The following is a 13584-nucleotide window of genomic DNA, read 5'->3' as shown; positions in this document are numbered from 1 at the left end:
TAAATTAGTGAATTTATTGTATTTATTATATTAATTCATATTTATATAATTCAATAATTATAGTATAAACTAATTCTTCAAATACATTTAAGATAATATTAATATAGCCTAATTCTAGTAAATTATCAGTAATAATCAGCCTCTACTTAATTTGATTTTTAAAGTAACATTTTTAAAGTAATTTATTTTTAATATCTAGAATTTAGTATTCTGAATATTAATTTAAAAATATTTTGTAAATTATATTTAATTTATATGTATACTTATTAATTCAGTATATAATTCTATGAACTATACTAATATAATATAGATATGTTTATATATTATGAAACTTCTAAGAATATTAATATATCCTACAACACACATTTTGTTTACAGGACAGTAGTTATCGATGATAACAGGATCACTGTGAGTTACTGTTTTACTGAACGGCTCGGAGTCGCTACTCCTCCTGTGTTTTGCGAAGCCGGTCGCGATGTTTTCTTGTAGATCACGGCAGGATTCCCGCTGCAGGAGTTATTTTAGGACGCCGCTGGAGCTGCTGGTGACCCGGTGGCGCTCGGGCGGGTTTGGAGACGCCTCGGCACCGCGGTGATTGGCACAGACCCGGAGCTGAACAGCAGCTGCTGTCAGCCACATCATTATTGATGAGCACTTCAGAGTCATGAGCTTCGCTTTCACATTCTCACACCTCTGACTGACCTGACCGACCGTCTCACTGCACTCGAGATTATAAGACACGCAGAGGGAGCCTGGAGTCTCCGGCGCGCGATTCCGGTAAGACGCGCAAACGCACAAGTTTAAATTATTCAAGTGTTTATTGCATATGACGGTCTCTTAAAATGTTCTAGAACTTTTGATGTTAAAAACACTTAAAGCCGGTGGATAAAGCGGAATATTATTCGCGCGTGGAAGAGTTTGGAATCCTAAAAACGCGTTAAAGTAACTTGAATTAACTTGAACTTCGAATTTCGTCGCAAACATTTCACAAGATTGATGCACATTAAACTCCAAATATCAAAAGATTCCAATCATTCCAATGTTTGAAATTCAAAGTCTTTGTATGTGCATGAACTAATCATTTCTTAGGCATCTTGCACTGTTGTTTGTTATAGTGAAATGTAACAAACTGAAAACTTTAAAGTTTAATTGCTACATTAAAGTTTTCAGTCAAATAGTATTGGTGTCAATATACAATGCAATTGCAGTTCTTCAGCCTTTAATTTACTTACTGATTCATTTGAAGCTCAAAACCGAGTTGTGTAAATGACAGAAAATATTGTGGCAATTTCTATGAATGTCAACAAAGCTGTTGTTGAAAAATCCAAAACATGTTTACTGGGTATTTACTAGTCTTCTTCTGCAGTTTCAGTTTGGTAATGTTGATGTTTTCTCACATGCTTTAGGTAATTTTCACTTTCTAATAGTCTGGCAGTCACATCAGTGTTTGCCAACTGAGTGACAGATAAAAAGTAAATTAAACTGTGATGCTATCTCACAAATGATATTTGGCACACAAATGTTTGTGCCAGTGACTTTGAGCTCTAGGAGGTACTGACAGGAGGAGTAAAAGCGTCCTGGAGTGAAGGGTCAAAAATAGCGGCGCTGTGACATGAGCAGCACAGGTGCTGAGAAACATCAGCTGAACTTGCGCTTCTCACTCACTACTGGATCTGGAGCACTATTTACTGGGCTTTTATTGGTTGCATGCTTTACCTGTTGTAGTACTGGTTTATGGCTTATGGTATGAAGGTTTATACCTGCTCTTTAAAGATCTGCAGAGCATGTTTACACACAGATTTGTCAGCACTAGGTTCATTTCTGGGGAAGAAATGTGTGCTGCCACAACGTGACATCCATCTTTATCCTGGAAAACAATTATTCAGGGAGTGATATTAAAACATAAATGGTTACAATTTCTGTTAACAAAACATTCATATTTTGCTATATAGTATAATATAACATCTTATAATATAAAGAATACAGCCCGATCTCACAGCAATTCGTTCATATTTTACGAGGTGGCTAATTCGTATGAATTTGTACGAATGACCAACACCTAACCCCACCCCTAAACCTACCCGTCACTGGGGTTTAGACAAATCGTACAAAATCGTACGTGTGAGGTCGTACGAATTAGCCACAATGTAAAATATGTACGAATTAGTCGTGAGATAGCGTTGAAAGAACAATATCTCCTTTTCAATATAAAATATTTTATTTTGCACCATGCAATTCTGAAAAAGTAAATGATGCGATGCAAAAAGTTGTTGAATGCACAAAAATATGACAAACTGATGTCATACGGATGTTTTAGGAATAGCTCACCCAAAAATTACAATTAAGTGAATGGGTGCCATCAGAATGAGAGTCCATACAGCTGATAAAAACATCACAATAATCCACAAGTAATCCACACCACTCCAGTCCATCAGTTAACGGCTTGTGAAGTGAAAAGCTGTGTGTGTGTTTGTAAGAAACAAATCCATCATTAAAGTGTTTTTAACTTCAAAATGTTGCTTTCGGTTAAAATGTGAGTCCTCTATCCATAATAATGCTTTCTCCAGTGAAAAGTCATCTGGTCTGAATCAGGAGAGAAATCTGCACAGATCAAGCACCGTTTACAAGCCAAAACAGTCCAGAAGAGATAAAACCATATATGTTGGTGAATTTTGATGTGAGAAAACAACAGGAGATGGATTTTTTTTTTTTTTTTTTGTTTTTACTGGAAGAAGTGTTGTTATGGATTATTGACTCAAATAACCCTTTTCAAACAACAAGTTTTGGCTCCACTAGAGATCCTTAGTTGGTTGCATGGTTCTTGGGTTCCTCAGATCAGCATTTTTAGGTCTGTTGAGGCACCAGTTCATAGATGGTTTTCATTAGAAATGAGATGGGTAGTTTCTCTTGTAATTAGAATGATTAGTTCTAATAAACGACCCCAGAATGAAGTCTAATTATTCATACAGTATTGCCTCCTGAAAGAGCAGACATAAGTTAAACCATTCAAAGCCTGCAGTGCCACATTTGATACATTTATAAAACCTGTCACACACAATATACTGCATGCCTTCTGTCATCTGATTGATAGTTTAGACTTTTTACCAAATAAAAGGACTTTTATAATTGTACAAACGTCCACCTTCAGCTCGCACCTCACATGTCCTTTAGCTGAGAAATGTTTATAAAGGAAATACAAGAATAACTTTGATATTGTTAGTAATATTTCAAGATGATGTGTTCAAATGTATGAAATATGATCCATCATTTAAATAACTTACTAAGATATATTATTGGGAGATACAGAGTGACAACTGATATTTATATCAAATTTTGTAAGTATCTGCTGTACTGTGATATTATGTGCCATAAAAGCCTGATGTATCAAATATGATACTCAAAAAACACATGCAAATTTTAATATTTATATTAAATGTCTAAAGGTGCAATACACAGTTCCATTAAAAAAAAAAAAAAGATTTTTCTGACTAGTATTTCATATGTCGGGCTCTAAAGGGTTAAAGCGCTCAAATGCTCCAGTGATTCTGGAATGAGAGTTTAAAGCTTCATTACAATGGTTTGCTGTAGTCAGTAAAACGAGAAAATGCCTTGTGTGTTTGTCTGAAGAGGCTTGTTTGTTTATGACACAGTGAAGGTACATTACACACTAATGTGTCTTCAGAGCCTCGTCTGCTTTCCCAGAGAGAGAGCGCTTCTGTCCGGATAATGACGATTGATTGCTCTTGTGAGCCGTTTGCTCCTTTTACCCATTTCGCGTCAGCAACATCTCTTGCGTTTTTCCCTCTCGCTCTCAGCTATGATCGGAATGCAATACTAGCCGACTGCATACTGCACACCATGCTAAATACTACTTTAAAAAATAGTATTTCCAGGAGTACACATTATGTAATGATTTCAAACAGTAGGATACATGCTTTATTATCACACAGTCACATTTCACTATGTTTAATTTAGCAAATGGCATTCAGCTGTCATGCAGGCGGTAACCTCTCGAGAAAAAGAAGGGTGTTTAATTGTATTTAAAATATATTAAACTTCGTGTTAAATGCTTGTCAGCAGTACACTTTAACCATATTTTAAAGTAATTATAAACCTACATATAGAGATGTACTTAGGTCAAAAAACACTCTTAAGTTAATATCAATTTAAACACTAATGCATTATCGATTAATTGCAATTAAGTGTCCAAAATCATTACATGCAATTCACACTTACTAATGTATACTTCTAAAGTTATTATTTCCATAATAACTACTCTTTTTAAAGTATGCTAAAGCCTGCTCTTTTTAAGGGTGTTAAAATGCATGCAGAAAACTGCAGAAATTCTGAACATGAGATTCTGAACATAGTCTCTTTTTCTTTGTAAAACAGGTGCCAGTTTGTGTGACTCGTAAAACAAAGAAGCAGCTAAAAAAATACAAGCAACATACACAACATACAAGCAAAAACCTTTATAGCCTGATGACAAAAGCTTTTAAAAAAAAGCTTTCTGGTTCTCAAGAAAAAGCATCAATGTACTGCATGATATACTGATCTGAAGAACCAATAAAGCACATTTAATAAGATGTCAAGAACTTTTAAATCTCCAAAGAAACACATACAGTACACTACTATTTAAAAGTTTAGGGTTAGTAAGATTTAAAAAATAAAAAGCCTTACAGAGGAAGCGGCTTGATCTGGAGGCCAGTTCATCACATATACAGCCAAAATGTGTCTTGATAATAAGAGGGTCCTGTGCTGGAAAGAAGAAGTGTAGAGGCACAATAACATCAACAACATTGAGGCACAAATATTGATTTACTTGTAAACTGATTATTCATGGTATGTGCGATGCTTTGTCAGGAAACCAAGCAGCTTGATTTAGTAAACACCTTTAAAAGTGACTTTGCAAAGTAACTAGAAATGATATAAACAGAAAACAACATAACACCAAGCGGCTTGAAGAAAAAAGCAAGACAAGATGAGAAGGAAATCAAATGTTCCCCTCGAGGCAGATAGATGTTCTGTAAATAAATGATACTGAGGCTTCATTATGTAACAGGATCAAATGAAAGTTTATCGTGATGTTGTGAGAACGATCACGGCTGACCGTTGAGGTTTTTGACGGTGCACGATCAGATGGTGCACCTACTTATTTTTTATTTTTTGTGATATTTATACATTATTCCACATGATTCTGATCTGTCCATCAGAGCGCAGCTCTTCAGCTGTTCTTGTCTTTATGTCTGCGGCTCAGCTGTTTGTTGTTGTGTTTGCAGCTGTAGATCCGTCTGTCTGCAGACCCTCAGCACTGTCTGTGGTCACAGTGACCAGCAGAGAGGATCGTGGGATTGACACATGACATTAATATGTGTCCAAAAGACTCGAAGAATGAGAGGTGAACATGAACAAGATCACGTCTCAAGTCTCATGTTCAAAGACAGCAGAATTTGAGTGTGGAGGTAAATTTAAAGCAAATTATGAATGACAGATCAACTGATGCCATCACACAGGACAGAAATGAAACTTTCATGCTTCTGTCATTTCCCTCAAAGAAACTGACTAGAACATAATCTGACAGCCTCTTAAATTCCAGTTCAGCTCAGAATTTTCGTTGAGAATGTGAAACTGAAATTCAAAGAAAGTCATAAATGTTACTTTTAACAAGAAAATCATAGCTGGTCAAGACAAACTTTGAATGTTGGTTTGACAAAGATTTAACAAAGGTCTCTTTGAACTGCAATTAAGTAATTCCAAAATTCAGTTCCAGTTCAACTTCCTGTGGTTTGAGGCTAATTCAATTCAAATTCACCCTAATGATTTGAAAATTTTTTGCACCACCCTGGCAGAGTGTTTTGAGTGTTAATAAGCATTTTTCTATGAAATTATATTGTTAAATGTAATTTATTTTGAGTTGAGTTTTGAGCTCAGGAAAGACAAAACTAAACCTCCAAAGAGAACAACCGAAGCCCAGAGTGCCACACAAACATCATTACGTGAAAAGCGGCCATGTTAACCAGCTCAAGTCATCTCTGATAGACGAGTACCTCTGCTCACCGTGAGTGAAAATAGCACATGTCTCTCAAACGAATGGCAGGGCAGCAGGAGGAGGCAGATGCGTAACTGTAACATTCCCGCCGTGTCACACGTAACACATGCTGTAATATTAACATCCCTGAGGATTATGATTTCAGATCCGTGCACTCATCAACAGTCAGGAATTACAGTAGGATCTGTGATTAGCTCACGCCGAGGCCGATCGCACTGTTTATCATCCAAACACCCACTGTGAGAGTTACTCTGCACCTGCTGCATCAGATGACAAACAGCTGAATGACCCAGCTTCACAAAGCGGTTTGCCAATCACTATCTTTCTAAACACCAAAAATGATTAGGATTTGGGAATTAGTTTATCCAACTGAAAACTGCCATCACTGACTCGCCCTTATATCATTAAAAACCTGTGATTTTTCTTTTTCTGTGAAACACAAAAGAAGATATTTAGCAGAATGTTCAAGCTTGTCTTATTCATACAATAAAAGCGGATCGAAAACAGAGCTTTAACTAACCAAACTACCTTAAATTTACCATAAAAGTCATCCTTGTGCATGATATTCAAGATAGTTGTATGTTGGAACAGGAAAATTATAAACATTTTGAATTTCCTTTTTTGATTCCGATACCCCTTAAAATTTGACACTATTGTTGCTTTTCATTTTAGTTTCAAATCTACTAAGAATGCATTTATACACATTTATACAAACTTACAATGCTTTTTTCCAGGGTTAACCAAAACTAAAACCTTGAAATGAGAACTTTAACTGAACTAAAATAAAATATTTTATTTAATTTCTTCTGGTCATTTCATCTACTGCCAATACAACATTTCTCATTTTCATTTAGTCTATGATGTACTAAATTAACAAAAACTGAAATAAAATTACTACAAATTATATAAACATATTAAAAAAAATTATAAAATACATAGAACACAAAACAAAATTACTAAAACTAAAATGAAAACAGAAAAATATATAAATAAAAACTAATTCAAAATATGAATTAAAGCTATATTAGTATCTCAATGATAATAAATTGCCCCATGCCTTGTCCCAAAAACAGCAGAAATTGAGTTTAAAAATATATTTAAGAGATTACATTTAAGAGATTTATATTATGTGCAAATAAGCACTGATAAGATTGGCAAGCTTTTTTTCATGTGAAATGAGTAATAAGATTTGCATGTGGCATCACAACCATGATGATTTCTGCACTGAAAAAATAAAATAAAATAAATATTTATTTATATTTGCTTGCTCAGTACTTTTGTCTTGTTTTTTTTTTTTTTTTTTTTTAAATCAAAATACATTTACTTGAGAAGCAAACTACATGCGATAACAAGTTTTGTTTTCTGAAAAATGTATCAAAATTAAGTGAAAAAAACATCTGCCACTGGGGTAAGAAAAATAAATGTTTTCCCTTTAAATTAAATTAGTTTTTCTGACCTCACTTGCAGACATTTTTTTTCTTGATTTAAATCACTTTATTTTGATACATTTTTCAGAAAGCAAGACCTAATATCTTAATTGATTTTGCTTCTCAAGTAAATGTATCATTATTTAAGAATGTTTAGATATTTGTTCTGGAAAATAGAGAGGAAGAAAATCATTCTTTGCATCAGTCTGAATGGCCCATTTTTACACTTCATTTTGCACAGTGAATGTTATAGTACAAAAAAGGTTTTTCAATAAATTAAAAAATGTCTATAATACAAACCCATTACGTAATCACTGTCAAATGTGAACTGAACTTCATCGTAGTAACGACTACGATGTTTCTCGCTCTTCCTCTGATGGATGATAGGTCTGGACTCCCCGGTTACAGCGGGACTAACTTTAGCGCTGTTGTCAATTCACTTCAGTTTACATTCTTACATAATGTGAAATTGTCACGGGGCCAAGGACAGTCACGGCAGCGCTGACAAACCCTCCCCGGGCCGCACAACTCGCTCTGACCCGCGGATCGGCTTCCTGAGATGCGCTGTGGCATTTTCTGTATCCCCTGAGGAGTCCGTGCTGTAGAGAGAGAGGAGGCGCATCAGTCATTGTTTTCTGTGTAAGGTCGTGACTGTTTAGACGTGTTGAGGCGCGTGGGACCAGTGATCAGCTCTAAATGTGCTGCTGCTGCTGTAAGCTGAACAGGGCTGATTTCCACTGCTGTCGATAACAAGAAAGCATCAAACTCATTCAGTAACCCTGCTTTTTAGCAAAAGTCATAATAGCCTTTAAAAAAAACTCTTGTTGTCAATAGTAAAGAAAGCACAGAAGGAAAAGCTTGACTATTGCAAAAACTGTATAAATGCACATACACTGTTACTGATATGAAAATTAATTCAAAATGATTGTTAATGATTTATAATATTCACTACATGTTGCATAAAATTACTAGATTAGTAAAAAAAACCAAAAAAAAAACATTAAAATGGCTTGACAACCACAGTTTTCTAAAGTTACGATTTTTTTAATAAGTTGGACAAAACCTTTTTAGACAACAGACTTTGTCTTACATAACAGCTGTGAAAATTGATTGATTGCTATAAGTACACTTTTGTTTAAAATTTAAACAAAAATAGAAAATAACTAAACATTTACTCACCCTCAGTGCTTCCAAAATGTAGATGAGTTTGTTTCTTCATCAGATTTGGAGAAATGTAGCATTGCATCACTTGCTCACCAATGGATTCTCTTCAGTGAATGGGTGCCGTCAGAATGAGAGTCCAAACAGCTGATAAAAACATCACAATAATCCACACCACTCCAGTCCATCAGTTAACATCTTGTGAAGTGAAAAGCTGTGTGTATGCAACTTTGGACTCTCATTCTGACGGCACCCATTCACTGCAGAGGATCCATTGGTGAGCGAGTGATGTAATGGTACATTTCTCAGAATCTCTTCCCATAAATAAACAAACTCGTCTACATCTTGGATGGCCTGAGAGTGAGTAAACTTTCAGCAAATTATCATTTTTTGGGTAAACCATTGCTTTAAACACACTGTCTGATGTCTAGACCCTATAGTTTCCTGCCTGTGATCAGTGTTCCAACTCTCTGCATCAGTTAAACACACACACACATACACATCTTTCTCATGGAGGGTCGGGTCGGTTTAATGACTGCTATCTTTAACTGCTATTTATTTAATGGATCTCTAGGGATCAGCAATTTCTCACTCAGCACGTAGAGAAATTATGAGCTGAATGCCTCTATGTTTCCCTCTCTCTCTATCCAACTGACATTTGCATTTGTGCATGCGGTTTATAAGGCAAACTTTTGTTTGTTAAATGACAAATTGTGTCTTTTTATTGATTGATTGATTGATTGATTGATTGTCGTTTTTTGAAGTTTTTCTGTTTTCACTGCATGAGTAATTGTGAGTTACGTAACGCTGTGGTTCCGGTTGTCTTCGGGGAATGTGTCTCTCCGCTCGTCTCATGGGGTTTCATCTATGTTCGCGTCTGTGACTGTGGTCAGCTGTTATGAGGGGTCGTGAAGGACATTTGTCGGTTTGCTCTTGTTAACTGTTTGTCTGCTTCCCGGAGAGTTTATGAGGTTCTAACTAAGTCTCATGTTTACACAGTTTTGGACATAATGAATGCATAAGTATTTATTTGATCACAAATACAGTAAAAATAGTAATCTTGTAAAATATGATTACATTCAAAATAACTATTTTCTATTGTAATACATGGCAAAATGTCATTTATTCCTGTGCTCAAAGCTGAATTTTCAGCATCATTACTCCAGTCTTCAGCGTCACATGATCCTTCAGAAATCATTCTAATATGCTGATTTTGGTGCTCAATTAAAACTTCTTGAGGTTTTATCATAGATATTGATATTTCATATCAGATCAGCATATTGTTTTTTTAGGTTATTTTAAACACAAGTAATTTTTTTTCTAAATTACTAAAGAATCAAAAGTTCTCCACAGAACTTAAACTTAAAATCCCTTTATGTTTGAATGTTTAGGTTTTAAATTTGAAAGTGGATTCAAAAAGTAGTAGTGAAAGTACAGAAAAGGAGACATATTCATGGTAAATATGAATATGAATCACTTATTTTTTAATTAATAACATATTCAACATGAAATCAAAATAAACCTTAAGCATTTTTTATCTTATTGCAGTTCATTTGTGAAAAAAGTTCATTATTTTGTAATCTTTCATCAAAATGTAATAATGTGAAACAGGTTTTGCTACTTACGTGGTTGATAAAAAATATTTTTATATGCACTAAATGTTCATTTTTCAGTGAAATACAATCAAATTATGAAAAATAAATGCATCACAAATGCCATTTCATGGTTGACTTTAAATAAATAAAGCTCAGAAGATGAGAGAAGAAATGTGACAATGATACTACCATGTTTTTTAGACATTTTCTTTGAAGAGAAATTTGATTCATGGTATTAGAATCTGGTACATCCATCAATTCATAACAACAGCATCACGTTACTTTTATTAGCACAAGGAAATTTCTAATAACAGGGAGTCTCTCTCTCTTTCTCTGTACTGTGGACAGCCCACTTTCACAGACAGACACACACACACACACACACACACAGGAGTCATTCAGTGTTCGGTTTGGACTCGGACAGAATGGATGGATTTATTTCTCATAGATCAGCTTCACTACATAAATCACTTACTTGCTTCAGAAGGGACTTCAGTGAAAGTGACATGGAGCTTTAACTGGAGAAGCGCTGTCTTCTGGTCAGAATGGTACGGTAACTCGCTGTTCTGTTTTCAGACCTTCTGCACCTGTGCTTTAATGCAATGAACCTTGTTGTTATAATGCAAATAGATCTTATAGTGCTGTTTTGTTTTGTAAAACAATTTTACACCATTTGTATTTTATAGTATCGCTTCATTACATGTATGAAACTTTTTGAAGGAAACGAGAAAGAAGAGAGCAGTGTGTCTGTAAATGGACAGTGAATCATAACACATGATGACATTCCTCGGAGGAAAGTCGAGCGTCCCGGTCCTAATGCATCAGATGCATGAATGCTCTTTGTTGCATGACTGCCCTGGATAAAGTAACATGCTAACATTTGCTCTGACACGTGATAAAGGAACAAGTTCCTGTTACTAAATTACTGTTTAGTTGCGCTCTAAAAAGTTTATTAAATCGAGAACAAGTCACAGAAATGTGATTACAAACAGAATCCTTGACTGATCTGTGTGTCTTAGAACACTTGTTTAGATCATGAAAGAAATTACATGGTCACACTTTATATTAGGTGGCCTTAACTACTATGTACTTACGTCAAAACATAAGTACAATGTACTATTGTGTTCATACTGTATTGCAAAACACTTTTGCTGCTATTGAGGTGGGATACGGGTAGGTTAGGGACAGGTTTGGTGGTATGGGTAGGTTTAAGGCTGGGTTAAGGTGTAAGGGATGGTTCAACAGTGTAATTATAAATGTAATTACAGAAATTAATTACAGATATGTACACAATAAGTGCATTGTACCAAATTATTAATTTAAATGTAAGTACATATTAGTTAAGGCCACCTAATATAAAGTGGGGGCACTTACATTTACTTCAAAGGAAAGTAGAGACAAAATGACTTGCAATGTGAAGGATGCTTTTACAAAAATTTAATGGAAATTTTTTTTTATTAAATTAATTACATTTTATTGAAATAAAAATTGTAGTACCGGTAATTAAAAATATATATTTTTATTATTTAATGTCATATATTATTTTAATAAAAAAAATTTAAGTTATACAATTAAAAAAAATATGTATTGAGAGATATTTTCAAAAGGTAAAATTACTTGCAATTTGGACACTTTTATAGAAAGTTATTTGAAAAACAATTAATAAATGTAGCGCAATTAAAATTGCATTAATAAAAAAAACAATAATTAAAATGATTATTACAATTTCAGCTAAATTATGTTTAAATTATACAGTAATGTATTGAGAGATATTTTCAATAAAAACCAACTTTGCAGTTGGTTTTGTTTGAACTGTTTCTATGGGAAAAATAATTTACATAGAGTTTAAACAAAAAAATTTAGCTGATTTATTTAGCATATATATTTTGCATACATACTGTATATTTATGGCTGAATACTGCATAGTAATTCAAGATATGATACATATTGCGACATCATTATTCATAATTCAATTATTTAACATCAAGCTAGGGTGTTTCAAGTCAAAAGAGCCCACAAATTACTCTGTGATATGGAAAATGATGATTTTTTTATAAATCATCCACTATCACAAATATGTGAGGAGTTCGGCACTAAAGTTCAGTATTCAGTGTTAGAGGGATTATCATTAAAAACCAAATCATTGACCTTAAAGGGTTACTTCTCCCCAAAATGAAAATTTTGTCATTAATCACTTACCCCCATGTCGTTCCAAACCCGTAAAAGCTTTGTTCGTCTTCGGAACACAATTTAAGATATTTTGGATGAAAACCAGGAGGTTTGTGACTGTCCCATTGACTGCAAAGTGAACAAAAACAGTGTATCCGTGTGGTGCAGCTGTCAGTTTACGTCCAGCGGATATTCTACGAAATGGTGCTACGGTGACGCGGAGGAGACGAATTGTTGAATAAAGTCGTTATTTTTGTATTCTTTGCGTACAAAAAGTATTTCTTCAATAATCTTTTATTTACAACCTCAAAAAGTCATTTATTGTAGTGTATACATATTACTGTTTTACACGTGCAAACCCTGAAAGCCAATACAAAGTTACAATATAAATGCAAATCTAACTGTTCTTGCTTCAGTCTGCAACTAAAGTGTTTCAAATGTGTTTTAAAATTAATTTAATTCTGCTGTGCTTAAAAAACCATTGTGACAGGATTTGGATATGGACTACAGGCTGTTGTGTATACTGAGCTGTTTTGCGTATACGAGTGAGAAACTGGACACTAGAAACTAGGGTTCACTCCTACATCTCAACACAAACACACACACACACACACCGAACATCAGTCATATGTGATTTGATGGATGGCCACTGAGGTCAGAGGAGATTCGGAGGTCGCTGCGAGTGCATTTCAGCAAGCCTCAAACGTGGCGTCGGTTTCTCGCTCTACATAAATGCAGTTTAGTCGGAAATACACCGGGCAGGATGGGATCCAGTATCACAGATGTGTCCACTCTCGCATCACACACTTCAAGACACGGTCCCAGCCTGATTCAAACTGTTAGTATTTATTAAAAGTACACTACAGGAAGATTTTTATTTATTTTTTTTGTAAGAAATTATCGAAAAATTTAAAAATAAACTGTTTAAAAGTTGAATTGAATTGGAGTAAAAACTCTTTAAAGATGTGAATCATAATTGAAATCTACAGACGCAAATAGATAAAGTGTAATAAAAGAAACATTTAAATCGGGTGTTTTCTTATCACTAAAAAGAAGACATGTTATGAAAGTAAAACAACCCAATTTCTAAAATTTGACCAGTACATTAAAATGTCTGTATAGTGTATTGCCTTAAAATAGCGTTCACTGATGAATCATTCATAATAGTAAGGAAATTTTTATT

At 34.4% G+C, this 13584-nt stretch overlaps 1 protein-coding gene across 1 annotated transcript in view; it reads left to right on the top strand.

The window, feature by feature from the left end:
• Positions 1-475: 475 nt before the first annotated feature.
• si:dkey-65j6.2 (pleckstrin homology domain-containing family G member 4B) overlaps positions 476-13584 on the top strand; it is a 33364-nt gene continuing 20255 nt past the window's right edge. The window contains exons 1-2 of the mRNA XM_058763768.1: positions 476-544; positions 661-777. Of these exons, the coding sequence (XP_058619751.1) occupies positions 476-544; positions 661-777 (186 nt within the window). The remainder of the gene's footprint in view (positions 545-660; positions 778-13584) is intronic.

The sequence above is a fragment of the Onychostoma macrolepis genome, chromosome 23 (genome assembly GCF_012432095.1).
Source record: "Onychostoma macrolepis isolate SWU-2019 chromosome 23, ASM1243209v1, whole genome shotgun sequence".
NCBI classification, from domain to species: Eukaryota; Metazoa; Chordata; class Actinopteri; order Cypriniformes; family Cyprinidae; genus Onychostoma; species Onychostoma macrolepis.
This window is presented reverse-complemented; position numbering and strand designations above follow the sequence as displayed.